This window comes from Phymastichus coffea, unplaced genomic scaffold (assembly GCF_024137745.1).
Source record: "Phymastichus coffea isolate CEN01 unplaced genomic scaffold, Cenicafe_Pcof_1.1 PCOF00014, whole genome shotgun sequence".
In the NCBI taxonomy this organism is placed as follows: domain Eukaryota; kingdom Metazoa; phylum Arthropoda; class Insecta; order Hymenoptera; family Eulophidae; genus Phymastichus; species Phymastichus coffea.
The window spans coordinates 4,486,485-4,508,878 of NW_026706825.1; the positions used below are offsets into that span (position 1 = coordinate 4,486,485).

Here is a 22,394-nt window from a genome sequence, read left to right on the forward strand (position 1 = left end):
AAAAAGTCCTCAAATTAATACACGAAAGAATCCTAAAATTAGCCTACACAAAAGTACTCGAATAAATACTCGATGTCATCACAAAAGTCCTCAAAAAAGTCCTCGAAAGAGACTTCGAAAAGTCCTCATAAAGTCCTCAAAAAAGTACTCGAAAAAGTCCTAAAATCAGCCCTCACAAAAGTACTCGAAAAAGTTCTCGAAAAAGTCAACAAAAAAGTCTGCAAAAAAGTCCTCGAAAGAGACCTCGAAAAGTCCTCATAAAGTCCTCAAAATAATACTCGAAAAAGTCGTAAAATCAGCCCTTAAAAAAAGACTCGAATTAGGCCTCGAAAAAGTCCTAAAATCAGCCCTCAAAGAAATCCTCGAATTAGACAGCAGTAAGTCTTAAAAAATGTCCGCAAAAAAGTCGTCGAAAAAGTCCTCGAAAAGTCCTCAAAAATATACCTCATAAAAGTGCTCGAAAAAGTCCTAAAATCAGCCCTCACAAAAGTCCTTAAAAAAGTGCTCAAAAAAGTCCTCGAATGAGTCCTTGAAAAAGTGATTAAAAAAACTTCACAAAGTCCTAGAAAAAATCCTAAAAGATGTCCGCAAAAAAGTCCTCAAAAAAGTCCTCGAATTAGGACCCGAAAAAATCCTAAAATCAGCCCTCACACAAATCCTTCAAAAAGTCCTCAAAAAAAATACCCGAAAAAGTCCTAAAATAAGCTCTCACAAAAGTACTCAAATAATTACGCGATGTCATCCTAAAAGTCCTCAAAATAGTCCTCGAAAGAGACCTCGAAAAGTCCTCAAAAAAGTCCTCAAAAAAATACTCGAAAAAGTCCTAATATCAGCCCTCACAAAAATACTCGAAAAAGTCCTCGAAAAAGTCACCATATAATCCGCTTAAAAGTCCTCGAAGAAGTCCTCAAAAAAGTCCTCGAAAAAGTCCTCGAAAAGTCTTCAAAAATAGTCCTCAAAAAAGTCCTCGAATTAGACCTCGAAAAAATCCTAAAATCAGCCCTCATCCAAGTCCTTAAAAAAGTCCTTAACAAAATACACGAAAAAGTCCTAAAATAACCCCTCACAAAAGTACAAAAATAAATAGTCGATGTCATCATAAAAGTCCTCAAAAAAGTCCTCGAAAAAGACTTCGAAAAGTCCTCATAAAGTCCTCGAAAAAGTCCTTTAAAAATCAGCAAAAAAGTCCTCAAAAACGGACTCGAATTAGGCCTCGAAAAATTCCTAAAATCAGCCCTCACAAATGTCCTTAAAAAATTCATCATAAAAATACACGAAAAAGTCCTAAAATCACCCCTCAAAGAAGTCATCGAAATAGACCGTAGTAAGTCTTAAAAATTGTCCGCAAAAAAGTCGTCGAAAAAGTCCTCGAAAAGTGCTCAAAAATAGTCCTCATAAAAGTGCTCGAAAAAGTCCTAAAATCAGCCCTCACAAAAGTCCTTAATAAAGTGCTCAAAAAAGTCCTCGAATGAGTCCTTGAAAAAGTGATTAACCCATTAAAGCCCACGCTAAGACTGGTTGAGATAGCGACAAACAAACTGTGCTATCTTTTGCATAAGTGAAAAATAAAATATACGTATTTTTTTTTATGTTATTTTCAATTGTTTATAACAAATTATTTAAACAAATTACAAAAAAATTCATAATTATCAAAATCTAAATGCGGGAATCGATTCTGGAGGTGAAATCAAGACGAAAACCTATATAACACTTTTTTGTCAGAATTCAATTTGTTAGTGTAACGTAGGAATAAACAATTGCATGTTGGGGAGAAAAAGTGACCATGTCAAGTCCCAAGCAAAATCTATCTGGAATAGCAAAAAATAAACTGTGCTATCCTTTGCATAAGTGAAAAATAAAATATATATATTTTTTCTTATGTCATTTGTAATTGTTTATAACAAACTATTTAAACAAATTATAAAAAAATTTATAATTTTCAAAATCTGAATGCGGAAATCGATTCTGGGGGTAAAGTTTAGACGAAAACCTATATAACACTTTTCTGTCAGAGGCCAATTAGTTATTGTAATGAAGGAAGAAACATTCGGCCTCCTGAGAGTGTTTCAAAAAATCGTATAAAATGAAGCTAATTATTGTATTTATCCATCAATATTGGCATGAATTATTGTAAATATAATCGGTGGGATTGAATTATTGTTCATTGCCATGTCCTTCTTTATGACTTTTGCAAACAGGCATAGAACATTTCTCACAATACCATTCCGTTCTTGTCCGACATGTTGAAATTCCACATTTCCTAAGACTCCCATGTTTCATCACGTGTTCTTGGGATGAAGTTTCACTCTGTTTCTGTCGTTTGGGGGGACGTTTGGAAGATAACTTGTCAATATAATATTCACAAACTTCTTGAACAATATCTTTGGAACCTTTTCTTTCGTCTGGATGTAACTTATTGTAAATCACTGTAGCGTTTGCTAAGGATGCTTGGATGAGCCGTAATACAAGGCACCATGTCCATTTCTTACTTCGAATTGTAGGCATCAAAGCATTACAGTGTTGATCATGTAGATCGACGCCACCCATGTGTTCATTATACATAGAGAAACAATGAGGAAAAAGAATAGATTTTTTCGATGATTCCTGCCATCTCTGCATTTCAACTTTTGGTTCATTTCCATATTTCGAAGAGAGAATCGATACTGGCTTTGAGTCCATAACTGTAATATAATTCAATTTTGAATTCACTTCATGCATTGAAATAGTGTATCCTCTTTTAGCTTTTTTTGGCATTTCGACTTTCACTTTCACACGATTATGCCGAACAGTTCCTGTCGCCGATAAACCATTTTTTTTCAAATGAATCATAAGATCTGGGTTTGTGAAAAAGTTGTCAAAATAAATATGATACTTTTTCAGTTCTTCTCTCTGTGTTTTTTCTAATAAATTCGAAAGTAACTTTATCACCACTCTAGACCCTAAACCAACGGCAACTAAAGGATTTCGTTCATCGATTCCTGATTTACCAGTGTAAATAGCAAGATCATATATATACCCATCAGAAGAACAGACTGCCCATTCTTTTATTCCAAATCTAATGGGTTTATTCCTTATACATTGCTTGATACCAAACCTACCAAAGTATTTTACCATTATCTCATCTATTGATAAATTATAGTCAAAGAAACCAAATTGCATACAATTCTCACGAAACATATCATACAGAGTTCTAACCTTCCAGACTTTATCATTTTGATCAGTTTCTTGAAGTTTATAGAATCGTATGTTCTTTTTTATGGCAACGAAATTATTTCTAGACATAAGTTCCGCAATTACTGGACACTGAAGTATTCGCTTTTTTGACCAGTAATCACGAATACTTTTTCTAGAATTGAAGATAGTAATCATTATGATTGTAATAAATTTTTCTAGATCATCCATACATAAATCAAAATGATTTTCAGAAGTGGCTTCAATGATATGGTTTTTCATTGATTTCGAAAAGAAAACCTCAAACAACTCAAAAGCATTTTTGGATTGCAATGATGAAATAGGTGAAATATTGAAGTTGCTCTCGACATGCGGAGAAATATCATTCAAAGCATCATTTTTCCAACTGTACTTATGATTCGGTTCCAACAATTTCTGAGTACTTGTGTATGTACTTTTAACATGTTCGTAAGAACCTGATGGTAATTCATTTGATAATGTATCTTCATTTGGATCACCGTCCGAATCTCCATCTGAACTTTCATATTCATTAGGAATGAATGCTATATCAATATGTTGACCTTCATCACTATCAGAATCTTCAACTAAATTTGGTAGATCGCTAATTCTCCGTCTCGGCATTATCAGTAACGTTACCAATTTAGAACAAAATAAAAACTAAAAGTTTTCCGAAATTATTATTTCAAAGAATAGATCCAATGTATAAATGTTTTCAACCGTTAGCCCGCCACTCAAACGTGATCTCTAACACGGAAGGATTTACGAAATGAAATAAACTTATCCAATTACAGTATAAGATCTCAAAATTTATCAGTAAAAAATACTGATATGATTCCAGATACCATGTGTGAGAATGAAAACACTTATTTGTCAATAGTTTATTTCTACATAAAGATATCAAATTGAACTCTGACAAAAAAGTGTTATATAGGTTTTCATCTCAATTTTATCCCCCGAATCGATTTCCGCATTCAGATTTTGAAAATTATGAATTTTTTTGTAATTTGTTTAAATAATTTGTTATAAACAATTGCAAATGACATAAGAAAAAATATATATATTTTATTTTTCACTTATGCAAAGGATAGCACAGTTTATTTTTTGCTATTCCAGATAGATTTTGCTTGGGACTTGACATGGTCACTTTTTCTCCCCAACATGCAATTGTTTATTCCTACGTTACACTAACAAATTGAATTCTGACAAAAAAGTGTTATATAGGTTTTCGTCTTGATTTCACCTCCAGAATCGATTCCCGCATTTAGATTTTGATAATTATGAATTTTTTTGTAATTTGTTTAAATAATTTGTTATAAACAATTGAAAATAACATAAAAAAAAATACGTATATTTTATTTTTCACTTATGCAAAAGATAGCACAGTTTGTTTGTCGCTATCTCAACCAGTCTTAGCGTGGGCTTTAATGGGTTAAAAAAACTTCACAAAGTCCTAGAAAAAGTCCTGCAAGAAGTCCTCAAGAAAGTCCTCAAAAAAGTCCTCGAATTAGGCCTCGAAAAAATCCTAAAATCAGTCCTCACACAAGTCCTTAAAAAAGTCCTTAACAAAATACACGAAAAAGTCCTAAAATAACCCCTCACAAAAGTACAAAAATAAATAGTCGATGTCATCATAAAAGTCCTCAAAAAAGTCCTCGAAAAAGACTTCGAAAAGTCCTCATAAAGTCCTCAAAAAAATACTCGAAAAAGTCCTAATATCAGCCGTCACAAAAGTACTCGAAAAAGTCCTCGAAAAAGTCACCATATAATCCGCTTAAAAGTCCTCGAATAAGTCCTCAAAAAAGTCCTCGAATTAGGCCTCGAAAAAGTTCTAAAATCAGCCCTCACAAAAGTCCTTAAAAAAGTCATCAAAAAAATGCACGAAAAAGTCCTAAAATTACCATTCAAAAAAGTCTTCGAAATAGACCGCAAGTAAGTCTTAAAAAAAGTCCTCAAAAAAGTCCTCAAATTAGTCCTCGAAAAAGTTCTAAAAAAAGTTCTTCAATTTTCAAAAGTCCTCGAATGAGTCCTTGAAAAAGTGTTTAAAAAAACTTCACAAAGTCCTCGAAAAAGTCCTGAAAGAAGTACGCAAAAAAACCTCAAAATGTCCTCGAAAAGTCCTCAAAAAAGACCCCAAGTAAGTCTACAAAAAAAGTCCTCAAAATAGTACTCAAAAAAGTCCTCACATTAGGCCTCGAAAAAGTCCTAAAATCAGCCCTCAAAAGTCCTCGAAAAGCCCTCACAAAGTCCTCGAAAATCTTCGAACAAGTCCTTGAAAAAGTCAACAAAAAAGTCCGCAAAAAAGTCGTCGAAAAAGTCCTCGTAAAGTCCTCAAAAATAGTCCTCAAAAAAGTCCTCGATTTAGTCCTAAAATCAGCCCTCACAAAGTCCTCGAAATGTCCTCTAAAAAGACCGCAAGTAAATCTTAAAAAAAGTCCTCAAAAAGTCCTCAAAATAGTTCTCGAAAAAGTCATCAAAATAGTCCTCAAAAAAGACCGCATGTACGAGGGTGGTCCGATAAGTACTTATCCCACAAAAAAAAACGAAAATTTTGGAAAAGTGGCGTTTTATTTTTCGACATAGTCTTCTTTTAGTTCGATACATCGATGCTCCAACTTCTTTAACCCGTCTGAAAAATACGTTTCCTCGAGGTCTGAAACGTAGTCTTCCGTGGCAGCGATTACCTCCCCATTCGACTCAAATTTCTGCCTCGAGAGTGACTTTTTCAAGTTTGGAAACAAAAAGAAGTTGCACGGGGCTAAATCTGGAGAATACGGTGGATGGGACAGCAGTTCGTGGCCTAATTCGACCAATTTGGCCATGGCGACGGCGGAGGTGTGAGCCGGTGCTTTGTCATGGTGGAAGAGCACTTTTTTCTTCGCCAAATGGGGCCGTTTTTTTTTGCAATTCGACGTCGAATCGGCCCAATAATTCGGCATATACAGCCCTGTGACCGTTTTGCCCCTCTCCCGGTAGTCGATGTAGATCACACCTTGTGAATCCTAGAAAATGGTGGCCATCACCTTTCCGGCCGATGGGTCAGTCTTCGCCTTCTTCGGAGCACTTTCGCCGGGTAAAGTCCACTGTTTCGACTGTTCCTTGGTCTCTGGTGTATACCAGTGGATCCATGTTTCGTCGACTGTCACGAAACGACGCAGAAACTCCTTCGGATTGTGCTTAAACAGTGTCAGACATTGCTCTGAAGTTGTCTCACGGTTGCGCTTGTAATCCGGAGTGAGCAAGCGCGGCACCCATCGCGCCGTCAGCTTTCTCATGCCCAAAATTTCATGCAGAACATGACCCACACGGTCTTTTGAGATGCCTACGATCTTAGCTATCTCGCGCACCTTCAATCGTCGATCTGCCAATACGAGATCGTGATTTTTTGTCACGTTATCCTGCGTAGTAGCCGTTTTCGGAGTACCTGGACGTGGCTCTTCAAAAATCGACGTGCGACCACGTGGAAACTCGTTAAACCAATTTTTGACAGTCGCCATCGAAGGAGAAGAGTCACCGTGCACAGCATCCAAGCGATTTTTGATTTCGTTACGCTATTTCCCTTCTAAAAACAAGAATCGAATCACCTACCGATACTGCTCTTTTTCCATTTTTCAAAAATAAACGGATACACTTGCTTTCACACGCTCTCAAAAATAAACTACAACTCCGATCCGGCTGAAATCTTGACAGTAACCATCGAGAAGGTTGTACTACGTGATAGAATATTTCTTTTGCGAGAGTGGCGCTATCGGGCGGTGAGGCTAAGTACTTATCGGACTACCCTCGTAGATATTATCTTTCACACAATCCCATAGACAAAAATCAAGTGGATTTAAATGTAGTGATCGTTGAGGCCAATGGATGTCTTCACCTTGACCAATCCATCTGCTTGGAAACATATGGTTCAGCAGATTAACCACTCCAGCAGCTCGATGAGTGGGAGCTCCATCATACTGATACCACATGTTTTGCTGAACTTCATCAGGCAAATGGCGCAACAATCTCGGAAGCTGGTTTTGCAGAAACTCTATATAATTATCTCCAACCAAATAATTAGTCATTTGTACTGGACCAATCTAAATGTAAAGATAATAAAAAAAATTGTATTTTTTATATTCAACGAATCATTATATCCGTAACACAACATAACGTTTCAATATACTTGAGATACAGAGATTGATTAAAATAAAAAAAATTTTATATACATCAAACATAGAACGTAATAAGATTTAAGTTTAATTATTATTATTCATTATTGTATTTATGTATCAGGCTTATTTAAAAGTGCTACACAAAAGCCAAATAAACACTCCAACAATAATAACACAAATAAATATGAACATATCATGCAGCAGCTGATGCAAAGAATGGACACTATGCTCAATCTCTTAACCGTATTAGTAAACAAACTATCAAAATGAGTAGTTTAAAACTCGATATCTGTAACGCAAGCGGTCTAATGCAAAGGCACTTGGAATTGAAATAATTCTTAAACTATGAAAATATAAACATCATGTTGATATCAGAAACACACTTTACAAGCAAGAACTATCTCAGTATATCAAATTACACCGTATATAAGACGAATCATCCACTCAATAAAGCATACCGAGGTACTGCAATTGTAATCAAAACAAAAATAATTCACTACGTTCACACACACACTAGCGAAATCTACTTACAAGCAATCAGTGTAACCATCGAGGATACAGATGGCCCAATAACAATAACAGCAGGTTACTGTACTCCAAACAAAACAATAACAAAACAAAGTTGGACAGATTTCTTTCATTCACTAGGAAATCGCTTTATAGCAGGAGGCTACTATAATGCTAAACATTCGTGGTGGGGTTCAATATCAACAACTCCAACATATAGAGGCAAAGTACTATAAGAAATATTACAATTAAACAAATACATTCCAATATCCACTGGAGAACCAACATATTAGCCAACGGACATGTTCAAGAAACCAGATTTGATTAACTTCGCAATAGTTGAAGGTATGAATAAAACACATATGTAAGCTTCCTCGTGCTTTGACCTTACATCAGATCATTCATCGATAATAGTCACTCTAAACTCTACTGTGCACAAAACTGTAAACAACCTCACAATAACAAACTGGAAAAAATATACAAGCTTCCTAGAGGAACGTATAAATGTAATATAGCTCTCAAATCAACTACTGTCGTAGAAAACAGTATACAAACATTAAACACACTCCTAACTGTAGCCATTAATCAATGCTCCACTACTATAATGAAGACAGAATATCGAGAAATCATCTTTATAGTAGAACAAAAAATCAAAGAAAAACAAATACTGAGAAAAAGGTATTAGATTACAAGATCGAGCCAGGATATAACGAATCTAGAATAGAGCAGTTAAAGAACTGAAGAAAGTATTGTTTGTATAGAAAAATGCAGATATACAGTAGAAACACTTTGTCCAATGGAAGCAACGGATTACTCACTATGAAAAGCGACAAAAAGATTAAATAGACCAATCTCATTCCTTCCATCCATACGTAAAAACTGTGGAAAATGCGCTAGATCGGAAGAGGAAAAAATGGCAACTTTTGCAAATCATCTAAGTGAAGTGTTCAAACCACATCAACGTATAATCACTGAACAAGAAAAAGAAATCTTACTAGAAGATCATAATGCTCAGGATAACACTCCATCTAAACCAGTTAAACTAAAAGAAGTACTCAAAATCATCAATAACATAAATAATAAAAAAGCCCCCGGTTATGATATCATTACAGGAAAAATGATTCCAAAGCTTCCCACGATAGCAATTCGATATATAACAATAATATTTAATGCATGTTTCCGTCATTGCTATTTACCTTCTCAATGGAAAGTAGCGGAGATTATCTCAATACCTAGACCCGGTAAAGAAAATGAACTTGTGATCTCATACAGACCAATTAGTCTTCTGCCTGTACTCTAAAAAATCTATGAAAAAATCATATCAGCAAGAATAAATCAAATCGTAATAGATAGAAAACTTATCCCGTACCACCAATTCGGATTCAGAAATTATCATTCCACAATCGAACAAGTGAAAAGAATAGTATCAACAGCGAGAAAATCCATAGAAAACAAACTGTACTGTACAGGCATATTTCTCGACATCGCGCAGGCGTTTGATAAAGTCTAGCACAAGGGACTTTTACACAAATTGAATGGATTTTTTCCCAAATGTTACAGTGATTTACGATAATCTTACCTGCAAGACAGAACATTTCAGGTAAAAATTAATAAAAAAATATCAACAGTAATAAAAGCAGGTGTACAACAGGGCAGTGTTTTAGGCCCAACGCTATACCTACTATACACATCGGACCTACCAGAGCTTCCAAATATTCCGACAGTAACATATGCAGACGATACAGCAATATTAACAACACATGAAGAAACAACAATAGCTTGGGAAACACTACAAAATTATGTTAATAACTATCTCCAAAACTGGCTAAATACGTGGAGAATAATAGTGAACGAGAGTAAATCGATTCACACCACATTTACTCTCCGTAAAAATACGTGTCCACATATTTCGTTGAATGACAAATACATACGCAGAAAGACCATGTCAAATCCTTAGGTATACAACTAGATAGAAGGTTGATATGGAAAGAACATATATTCACAAAGAGAAAACAACTAGGATTGAAATGGAAGAAAATGTATTAGCTTATTGAAGAAAAATCGGAGCTAACAATTGAAAATAAACTTTTGCTATATAAAGTAGTATTCAAGCCAGTCTGGATCTACGGCATTCGACTATGGGGAGCCGCTCCAAACTCGAACATTGAAATCCTAGAAAGATTCCAATTAAAAATCCTACACAGCATAACACACGCACCGTGGTTCGTTCCAAGTGAAATTATTCCAAATCTTGTACAGATCGCAACAGTGAAAGAAGAAATTCAAACTTTATTCGCAAAATACTACACAAAACTAAGAAACCATTCAAACAAACGTATTAGCAAACTTCTCTCCCAATCGATTACCAATCTAGACTTAAGAAACGTAAAATAAAGAAGACACAATATAACTCAAGATAAAAAGCAATACCTTCGCATTACAAGATCAAGATAGAATACTTACTGGAGTACTCTGCTGATAACATGTAAAATGGTCTATATTGTAAAATAATTTACTGATTGTCTTTTTTATTTAAGGTTGACGGATTGTAAATAAACTTTGTAAATAAATAAAAAATATATATTTGTGTAGAAATATATACTCGTATATACTTACAACTTCATTTTTCACGATTCCACACCAATAATTCAAGGAAAATCGATTCTGGTGCCTATTTATAATAACTAATCTGGGATTTTCTACAGGATAATAATGGTTATTATGCATGTTGAACGTTCTGTCTCTCCCTAATGTCGATTCATCGGTAAAAAAAATGTTTTCTAAAAAATGTTAATCGTTTTCGATTCTACGTAATAATCTTTGGCAAAATTCAACCCGCACATGGTAATCTGCTTCGTTCAGTTGCTGAACTTTGCGAAAGTGATACGCATGGAGGAAGTTGTCCTTAATGATCCGTTGTACCTAAGTTAAAAATATAGAATAATGATTAGATATAAATTATCGAATAGTGATTAGATATAAATTATCGAATATGAATTAGATTAATGTAATGAAAAATAAAACATGTTTTGGGATTTACATTTACTGCTACTACTAATGTATTGCAAATGCAACCGTTTATCGATGATGCTGTAAATATAATACACAAAGGCTCTACACAATAAAATTATTTGAGCAACCAGCAACTTTCTCTTAATTGTTTTATTTTTAAGTTTCTCGTTGGACATTGGAAAAACTACTAAACGGAATAGCCAAAGAAAACTATATTTTGAAAATATTGAGACAAAATGAGATAAATATTCAATCAACAGCATCTGAAAAATATCTACCAATAATAAATGAATTAAAAGAAAAAAAACATAACAGCGTAAAGAATAGAAAGGATTTAAAGTGATATTGGGAAGTCTATGCATCCGTCGGTCATCATTGACGATTTGAAATCTGCCATACGGAACGTGAATATAAAGTCTTAAACATTCGGAATATTCGGCATCGCATAACAACGATACCACTACCATTATTCACTGAGTAAATTGAAGATGACTACGCTTTCTCGCTCTCCTCTCTGGTTAATGTCAGAGGCTTTTCCGAGCATCGGCAAAAGTTTCACAAATACTTTATGTCATTATCTTCCGAATGAAGAAGATTTCATTACGATAGAAGTGACATAATTCCGCCAAAAACGCCATCGAATTCACGTAATTACGTATTCTCGGCTGCGCGCTTTCCCTTCTGCAAGGGACAGAGGCTTTTCCGAACGTCGGCAAAAGTTTTACAGCCTCTTACGTCTATGATCATTCGAATGAAAACGGTTTCATTCAGATAAAACATTGCCAAAAATGCCATCGCAGTCGCGTACTGCGACATCGTCATAAAGCGAACTAGGCTCTTAGAAGTAGTTATTTCAGGGCTGTTATTAAGGGTTATTATTCATTAATATGTAGTTTTATATCACTACTAGGGTCACACGAGTCGATTAAAATAGCTAAAAATTAATTTCAAAATAATGTTTTTCATGCAAATTATTGTTACGAACTTCACATACATAATTTATGTCACTTACTGTGGAGTAGGTTAGATTCAGCATACCTGCCACGTTTCTAATACTCCTAGTCGGATCCTCTTCTAAGCACTCTAGAACATTTTCTTCATTTTCCACATTGCGTGCAACACGTGGAGCACCGACTACTCCTTGTCCGGCAACTCGATGAGCAAGGGGAATGAGGTTACCGTCCTTTTGACCACGATGTACCGCTTCCAAAATGACGTTTGCCGGACGCCTTCCTAAATCAGGCGGGTGGGAAAACTTTGCCAAAATCAACATCAAAGTCGCGTAACTACGTATTCTCGGCCGCGCGCTATCCTTTCTATATTGCAAGTAACAGAGGCTTTCCCTAGCGCCGGCAAACGTTTCACGGATACGTTTCGTCATTATCTGCCGAATGGGAAAGGTTTCATTCTGGTAAAAGTGGTAAAACATTGCCAAAATCGACATCGAAGTCACGTACTCACGAGTGCGCGGCCTCGCGGCTTTCACCCTCTCTTCTCCGGTTAATGTCAGAGGCTTTTCCGAGCGTCGGTAAAAGATTCACGAACACATCTTATCATGACCTTTTGAATGAAAAAGGTTTCATTCGAATAAAAGTTGGCATTATATTGCCAAGATCGACATCGAAGTCGCGTACTTTCGTACGCTTGTCTGCGTGTCTTTCCCCCTCTCCTCTACAGCTAATGTGAGAGGCTTTTCCGAGTTTCGGCAAAAGTTTCACGAATAGTAACATCACCGTCACTAATACTGAATGGTAAGCGAGATACAATTAATGTCACTTAATAAGCAATAATTGAAAATAAAAGGTCTCAGTATTAAAATTTTACTTAAGTGTTTTTTTTTGTATTTCTACTAATAATTAAAAGAATCACTTTTCATTTGATTAGAAAAATTACTTCAAATTTATATGGTTGTTATAAAGTTATTAAAAAAAATAAATTATAAAACTTTACCTCTCTACTCTCTAGTTAATGTCAGAGGCTTTTCCCAGTGTCGGCAAAATTTTACAGTCTCTTTCCTCTACGATCATTAGAATGAATTAGATTTCATTCGAATAAAAGTGGCAAAAAATTGCCAAAAATGCCATCGAAGTCGCGTACTCACGAGTGCGCGGCTTTCTCCCTCTCCTCTCCGGTTAACCCTTTTAGGGGCACATTTTTCTGCTGCACTTATCCTAGACATGAAAGTGTATATAAGGGTTTTTGGGGTCGTTGATTACGAATCTGAACTCCTATTTTCAAAATGAAAAATGGCGGATACAATATGGCTGGTGAAACTTTTGAAATTAGAAAACAATTTTTTTTATATGAGAGTCTGAGGAGTCGCTAATTCTGATTTCAGCATTCTAGAAAATTTTCTACTAGTTACATATGTTCGTAATTATTTTTTAGTTTTGTAATGTAGAGTAACTGATCACGGGGGTAGTCCCGAATTTTCAAAATATAGATTATAAATCCAAAGTTGTGAATAAATATTTGGAAAATTCTACCAACAGAATCTAATTGTAGCTTTGCTCAATATGAATTTGATATTCAGTTCCAGGCTGCAGTAATTTTTTATTTATGATATTCAGCAAAGCAATGTTTCTTTGCGTTGATGCATAAAGTCACATTGCAGGTTGTGCAGTAGAATTGGGACCGAACTCGATTGTTTTTAGTACTACAAAACTCACAATTTTTGTAGAGTCCTTCATAAACACCAGGCAAATGTTTCTGTACTGACGTCCTGATACTCTCAGGTATTTTGATTTTTTTTTGAAGCAGGAGATTTGGGATTATTTGAACATGGTCGTCCTCGCTTCTTTTGGCAATTTAGTCCTATCAACTCATCTTCAACTAATAAACGAAACTCCTTCAATTTCAAATCTTTATCAGGATTAAGTAATTTGAAAATTATAAAAGAGTTGACAAGAGTGATATCTATGAAGTGCCATAATAAGCGGTGCCACTATTTTCTACTTTTTCTTCTGATTATATAGAATGATTTCATCTGATCTGATTTGACAACACATCCCATATAAGCATTATAATCCTTCGCCATTCGAGGGCAAGCTATAGTCTTCAATGAACAATCTTTTTGTCTTCTCTCTACTTCAGACAAATCAGATGGATCATGCAAATTTGATAAAAAATGAACTGGTTTTTTGTCTACCAATTTCAAATATCTGATGCCCTCATTTGACTTACGGTATTCGATGTCACCCATCTTCATGTCTTTATCTTTTCCTTGATTTTTAGGAAGACCTTTTCTGTCCTTTCGAATTGTCCCACAGGCAGAAATTCCATCTTTCAATAATGTTATCATCAAATTTGTACTTGTAAAGTAATTGTCAAAATAGATATGTTAATTTTTATTTTTCAGAGTTTGAGATAAACTCATGATAACTCTTTCTACTAAATTTTTCTCAGTAACATTATTAATTTTTTCCATGTAAATTTGAAATTCACATACGTAGTCATTCATATCTGATCTTACCCGTATCTGATCTTACCCATATCTTATATCCTCGTTTTATGGGTTTCTGAGGCATGTATTGTTTCATAGTATTTCTGCCTTTGAACTTTACCATGCTCTCATCTATAGATTGCTCTCTGGTTGGATAATAATATTGCATATAAGTTTCAGAAATTCTGTCAATAAATGACCTTATTTTGTATAATTTGTCGAAATTAGCTTCTCCTTTTTTACGTTCTTTAGTTTGATCATTCAAATGCAAATTACTAAGCAGAAAACAAAATCTTTTGACCGGCATTGGCGAGCTTATGTAAGCATCATTCAAATGAAGATTTGAAGACCAATAATCACGATAAGACGGTAAACGTTTGACACCCACATTATGTTCACTCCAATAAATTTCTTTATCTCATCTGCAGTCACGGGAACGTCATTATTAATTTTATTCTGTTGATAATATAGATTTGTTTGTTGAACCATGTTTTCGATATTTTCTATCGATAAGAGCATCAAGAAAATATCCCCAGGTGTTCTGACAGTATCAGGAATATTCTTTGGCCCAACGTTCTGTGTGAAAGGTAAGTTAAAGAAAGGTAAAGATTAGTTTGACCAAGTTTCGTCTGATGAAATTTTACTGTTTTCGAACCTACGAGAATCATTCTCATATTTTCCAGAGTTTACATTCAGGTCACAACCTTGTTCATCGCTTATTTCATTTCCATCGACAGATTTATCGTCTGATGGGATTTGATCTCCTTCATATTCTTCTTCAGAATCACTCATTTTTTATTCAAAATTATTTGTTTTCTTTTATTCAACTAATCAATAAGAAAATTCAATACAAAGTTAAAACTAGGATCACACTATTTTGACCGTTAACCTGCCACTCAAACGTGATCTCTAACACGGACAAAATTTCTTGACTCATCGAAATGACTTGCCTCTTTTATTCAACTAATCAAATAGGAATATATGATAAACTGAAAACTATCATCACACTATTGTGACCGTTAGCCTGCAACTGAAACGTGATCTCTAACACGGATAAAATTTCACATACATGAAAGCTTGTTTTTTCTTTCTCAGATATTCTTTTTCTAGTATACTAAAAATCGTCATAAAAAAAATTTTATCCATCCTACTGGGATAATTCGGATGCAATCAAATATCTAGCCGAAAAGAAATACATAATAATAAGTACATTTTATGAAAACTTTACCACCATATTTGAATCACCGTTTTGAGTTTTCTACATCCAAGACTTATTTCATCATCAGCGACCTCAAAAACAAGTGATAACAGCTAAGATAACAGAATTTTGTGAATTTTCCTTACAATCAGGCTGTATTCAGCACCTTCAAAAACCCCTACATAGATACCAGTTCATATAATTGAATTTTTTTAGATTTTACTTAAATCAGGTTGCCATATGGGATCCGCCATTTTAAATTTTCAAAATCTGATACTGGATTTGTAATCAGCGACCTCGAAAACCCATGTGCAGGGAATACCAGCTGAAATAATTGAATTTTGTGAACTTTTCTTGCGACGAAGCCGCCATATTGGATCCGCCATTTTAAATTTGATACTGATCTGATTTAAACAAAATCTGATACTCGATTCATAATCCCCGTATACCAAATATCAAGGAAATTAGTCGTAAAATGAGCTCAAAACCGAATTTCATTAAAAATCTCTCCTTTTTTGTTTGTTAATTGTTTATAAAGAATTATATATGACGCTATTCTGAATTTTGACCTAAGAAACATGTTCCCCAAGCATCCAGTATTCAAACAAAAAAGATTAAAGCGATCTAGAACTCAGATTATTCAAGCTATAAAGAAAAAACTGAGGAAAAATAGGGTGCCAGAATACTGTCACCCGCACCTGAAAGGGTTAATGTCAGAGGCTTTTCTGAGCATCGGAAAAATATTCACGAACATATCTTATCATGACCTTTTGAATGAAAAAGGTTTCATTCGAATAAAAGTTGCAAAACATTGCAAAGATCGACATCGAAGTCGCGTACTTTCGTACGTTTGTCCGCGCGCCATTCAACCTCTCCTCTGTAACTAATGTGTGTAGGTAATGTAGAATATTTTAGTACAAGTACTAGTACAGCAGCTTTGGTCAGAACACTAAGTTTTCAATTACAGATCTAAAACAATTTACAGTACCTTTTGTTGATGATGTCCTCCGTACTTCGAAAAGTTTTGATGAACATTTGTATCACTTGCTTACATTATTGAATTGTTGTTGTAGAGATAATCATACTCTAGAAATTGTATTTGTTGGATATACAATCATTCCAAAAAGTTAAAATTATTCAAAATTGCAAAACTCCAAAAAATTTGCAAATCTTGCAAAGTTTCTTGGGTTTGTTTAAATTGTTTACCAAATTTGAAAAAAAATTATTCTGAAATCTGTAGACTACTTATGAATTTATTCAAAAAAGTAGAAGCTAAGATTTCTAAACATTAGTTAGTATTTAAAAATAATAAAAAACTATTTTTGAAAATAATTATGTTGAAATTTCTAGATCTCAATAAAGCTTATATCTTAACTACTGATGCAAGTTATCACACTATCGTATAACTTCAGTTTTGGCTCAATTAATCGATGAATGAGCGGTGGAACATATCATTTTCATTTTGTCAATCTTGAAAGACTCTGAATGTAACTTTTACGCTGTTGAGAAAGAACTTATGAAAATTGTCTTGTCCTGTTTAAAATTAGATACGTATTTAATATGAGTAAAAGTGATAATCGTAAGATCAAATCACGCCGCTTTGAAATTTTTATCTGCTTGCAAATTCACGAATTTTCGTTTCATTCGATGAAGCTTATTTTTGCATGATTACAATATTACTTATGAACACATCAGCAGGAGGAAAAATAGAGTGGCAAATTTTTTATCACAATTCATAACTGATAATTTCGATGATAACGAAAAAGTAACAAGAATATTAATGTTAATGAAAAATATTTTTTCCAATCATCATTGATTTTATCTTCTGTCTTCTGTCTTTTGATAAATAAAAAATAAAATGATCTACAAAAAACATTAAGATCATGATTAGTACCCCTCTCATTCTTGAAATTCGTGACATTTATGTTTACATAGGAACTCACAAGATCATGAACATGACCCGAGGAGGACTTATATTTATAATATGAAAAAAAGTCAGTATTATGATTCACTGTTGTAAGACCTGCCAAAAAATAATGAAGTTGAAGTAAACGCACGAGAATTTCGAAATAGTATTAGAGAACATTAATTACGTGGAACATCAATGAAAAGTTTGCGGTGATTTTACAATTTCAATTCTTATTCTGAGACAGCAGTTAGATTTTGCAATAGATCCCTGTTTCTTGTGTCTGTGGTAAAGTAAAGATAGAAAAAATCACTGTGTACAGAAAGAAAATCCAAAGAGGACAGATTTTAATCGAGGGGTAAAAAATATCCTCCATGAATCTTTAATAGATCCTTCAAAAATTTTGCTTCCACCCTTTTACATCAAACTTGGTCTCATGAAGCAATTCGTTCTAGCTCTAGACAAGGATGGAGAATGTTTTTAACACTTAGGAGGCAAGTTTCTAGACATAAGTGATAACAAACTAAAAGGTGTTTTCAATGGTCTTCAAATCTACACTTTATTTAAAGATGAAGATTGTCACAAAAATGACCCTTACAGAGTTGCCTGGTTAAGTTTTAAAAAAGTTGCAGAGAATTTTTTGAGAAATCAGAAAAGTAAATATTTTGAAAATTTGGTTCAAGATTTATTAAAAAAACATCAAATAGCTAGAGAGAGTTGGTTAATGAAATAAAAATTCTTTTTTCTATATTCTCATCTTGATTAATTCCCAGAAATCTTTAAAGATTGCACTAAAGAATAAGCTGAATGGTTTATCAAGTATCAAGGAAATGGAAGTCGGTATTAAGAAAAATAAGATATAAGTATGATGGCAGAATTTGTCTGGATGCTTGAAAGGGAAAACAAGCCAAAAACACAAAAGAGGAAGAGAAATCCATTGCATATATCTTTTGAAAACAAAAGAATAGCTTACAAAAGAAGAAAAATGTAAATTCTTACAATTTCTATTATCCTAAAACGTTGTTGTAAACATAATCTTAGAGTGCTGCAATTTGTATGAAAATATTGCTTGGGTGAAGTTCGTTCTATTCTGGATAAGAGTATTACGATCTATTTGCATATCAAGTGTGATTGGAATATTCATGGATTAATTTTTACGATGGATTCGAATTCAGTGACCCTTGAAATATACGATAGTGATTTTTTGGATCAGGGCATATCTTTTTCGTTGATTTAATTTTAAGCTGATTTTGATCTAGATTCAATAGGATTAAGAGAACCTTGGATTCGGATTCAGCTATCCTCGAAACATTAAAATAGTTGCCTAGTTCCATGAAGACATACTTTTGCATTTTTGCAATTGTCATACTAATTCTCAAGTTGACAACATATTGTAACCTTGAAATGACATACGAGATCGTAATAAAAAGAAATATATTATATCTTACCGTAAAATTTTCTGTACTTCCAGAATTTACAGTGAAAATTTAACTTATTACATAATATGCATATTTTACTTTAATTCAGACATGATGAGATCAACTAGACTTTAAATTCAGATTTATCAACCCTCAAAATCATAGAAACACTAGTGACATCGACTTTTCCCTGAATTTAATCTTCCAATGCTCTTGAACTTACGTGCTAGGGTCAAGCTAACTGCGGATTCGGATTCAGGGTGTCGAGATATACGAAAATATATGTATATCTTTTTTGATACACTCTACTTATTTTTTTGTATGCATGTGTTATTTAATTGAATTTAATTCGCTCAATACTTTTTTACAGAATCTTTAATGATTCCTTTAAATATTAAAAGTATTCTTTTAATTGTATAAATTCATAAGTTGATTACTACTGCAATCGTAGTAAGTTACTATTTATTATAATAGCTATCAGATTTCATTGTAGATAATTTATTTTTCATCGTGAATCAATCATGTATCAAGTCATTTCTCTGAGTGTTAGTAATTTTCATTGAAAATAAATAATTTTAATAATTTAAAAATGAATAGAAATTTTGGAGCAAAGATGAGTATTCAAATTATGCTCTGTACTCTTAAGTTTTTTCTATTATATTTGAAATACTTTTGTTATTATTTATAATCTGTTGTGAATTCATATTTTTTTCATATTTTTAGTTGGTTGAATGAAATAATAGTTTGTTTACTTTTATTTGAATTTTCATTTTTCGATTTAAAACTATATGTTAGTAACTAGGTATTTTTGTAACATTTATTATGGAAATTTTTTACCATTTTTTTAAATATACTAACATTAAAATAGCTGAAAATGTTATAGTAATTTTATTATAATCGTGAATATATTTCCATATAAAAATTATTTATTTTACATAAAATTAGCTTTTGTTTTTAGTACCAAAGCAATTTAATTTATGTTTTCAACTTTGAACTTCAGAATATTTTTTCAACAATGATCTGTAAGCATACTTTATACTCGGGTGAGGTGAGTATTATTCTTGAATGATTCTTTATTATCTTTTTGTTTATTCGATACATCTTTAGTATTCGAAGATGGAATTATATTTGACCGCGACGTCATGGTTACTGTTGTTGTTGAAGTCTTACTAATAAGTAGACCAAGTTCGTTTTCTTCATCTTCAGCATCGTTTTTTGAATTATGTGATATGACATGCTTATTCGATTGCATGCGTTCAGAACTATTTTTATTTTTACGCAGAAATACACTATTTTCAATATGTAAAACAGCATTCACATCCTTGCCAGCAGCGCATGTGCAAGCTTTCATAAAACTTTTTTTGAAATTATCACTAAGAAAAGCATAAAGAATTGGATTCATGGCACTATTAGAGTAACTAAGAAAACCGGCTAATAAAAATATAGTAATGCTTACACGGGATTGGCACTGATTAGGTTCAGTATAAATCAAAGCCATCTGAGTCAACCAATAGGGAAACCAGCAGAATACGTATACAGTAATGACAGTGAGCACAAGTCGTGTAACCTTGCGATGAGAACGTTTCTTCTCCTTAGACTTATTCTTTGGACCAACGGTTTGTAATTTTCGAATAACGAGAAAATAAAAAATAAAAATTAAAATTAACGGTATAGCAAAGCCAAGAATGAAACTGTACAAAGTAAATGTCGTCTGACCACCGTGATTATCCGGCCAGTATATGTTACAGCTTATCTGTCCACTTTGAGTTTCCATTGTGTTTGCATAAAGAAAAACAGGAACCATGAATAAAGCGCTTGTAAACCAAGCCGTCATAGAAATTATCTTTGAAATGATAGGTGTCCGTAATTTGGGTGAAGAAATGGGATGACAGACGGCAATATATCGGTCAGCGCTCATTATGAATAAAAATATACTACTAGTAAACTGGTTAATGCTTGTTGTTGTCATGTAGGCTTTGCACATAAATTTACCAAAAGTCCATACTCCCAAGCTCATTGTTGTTACTAGAAAAGGTATACCTATAAGAAAACATTCGTCGGCTATAGCTAGGTTGACTATATAGGTATTAGTTACAGTTTGCATCTTCGAAAAACGCAGAACAACGTAAATGACAAGAGTGTTTCCCAGTAAGCCAACGATACAGATGATCGAATAGAGAATTTGATGTAGTAAGGAGATGATTGGCATATTTGCATCACAATCAGGAGAAATTGTTAGGTTTTCAAGACTTCTGTTATTGGTTACGTCAAGTATTTCTCTGCTTATGTTATTCATTTTAATTTAATGTCTTATCGCTATTGCTAAACTTTTTAGTCATTTATCCTTGGAAAGATACCTAGATTAAATTCACTGAATATAGTTGTTTTTGTTCTCGTACTTATAATATATAGATTACATGGCTGCTATTTTCAACGTCTTGAAATCTTAAGCTTGAATTCCAGTAAATTAAATCAAACTCAATTTTACTTAAATAAATCACAGAGTATTCATAAATTTATCTATCCTTGAAACACTATGATAAATTAGGATGACGTCCATTATTATTTCAATCTAGTGTAATTTGCCTGAAACATAAAAATAATAGCATTAAATCACTAACAAACCGTTCATGAATAAATAATAGTGATATATAAACAATAGTAATATAAAATTATAACATTTGTAAAATAGTGATAAAAGTATATTAATCTCAAAGGAGAAAAGTATAATTAATTATATAAATTTAGTAGAAGTAAATGTATCTATTATATATTGAAATTCCTCTCTCTCTCTCTCTCTTTGCCTGTCTGTGACTCTCTCTCAAAAATTTTCTTTTAAAAAGATATTAAAAAGCTTTAATATTTACATATAAATTTTTTATGTTACGGGTTCTTAATTTTCGACCTTTTCGGTCGAATGATTTTGCAGAGATAATTGTAAAGATGTAAAAAAATAAATATATATCGCAGGATGATTCACTTCGAATCTTCGCAATTTCTGAGAAATGAATTTTCTAAATTTACAAGTAAATAAACATTAATACAAAAATGTTTAAACATGTAAACTTTACAAAATAAGTTATTGATCGTTTTAGTATCGTCAAAAGTTATTAACTAATAAAGATAATTAATATTATATTACAATATTTATAATATAACAATACTAAAATTTTACATAACTTTACAGTTTATCAATTTTAGAAGTAATTTCTAAAAAGAAATACTCAAATTAGTTAATAACATTTGAATTATAATAAATTTTCATATTTGTAACGGTTTTTTCTTTAACCTTATAATGTAATTACTAGATTAATTAATTGAGATTTATAAATTATAAAACTGTCATTATGTACAAAATTAACGCTTTCTTTCTATATACAACTTAATGTTTAAATAAATTATTAATTATTTATTTATTAATAACAGTTATAATTAAACTGTTATTAATGAAACCAATTCTTACTCATGTTTTTAAGATATTCATTATGAATTTGGAGTATTTGCATTTTTCTAATAATTAATATTTATAATGTAATAAACAAATTAACATTGCATATTAAAATTCAATATT

The 22,394-nt window shown here is 32.9% G+C and overlaps 1 protein-coding gene across 5 annotated transcripts in view; it reads right to left on the reverse strand.

Annotated features, from left to right (window-relative positions):
- Positions 1-19,792: 19,792 nt before the first annotated feature.
- Positions 19,793-22,394, reverse strand: part of LOC131673677 (somatostatin receptor type 2-like) — a 115,215-nt gene continuing 112,613 nt past the window's right edge. For 4 of the 5 annotated variants that reach the window (XM_058951866.1, XM_058951874.1, XM_058951882.1 and 1 more), the window contains one exon: positions 19,793-21,409. In XM_058951866.1, the coding sequence (XP_058807849.1) occupies positions 19,857-21,119 (1,263 nt within the window). In that variant the 5' untranslated portion in view covers positions 21,120-21,409 and the 3' untranslated portion in view covers positions 19,793-19,856. Of the gene's footprint in view, positions 21,410-22,394 lie in introns of those variants that run through there. The other variant, XM_058951902.1, reaches the window with a different exon arrangement.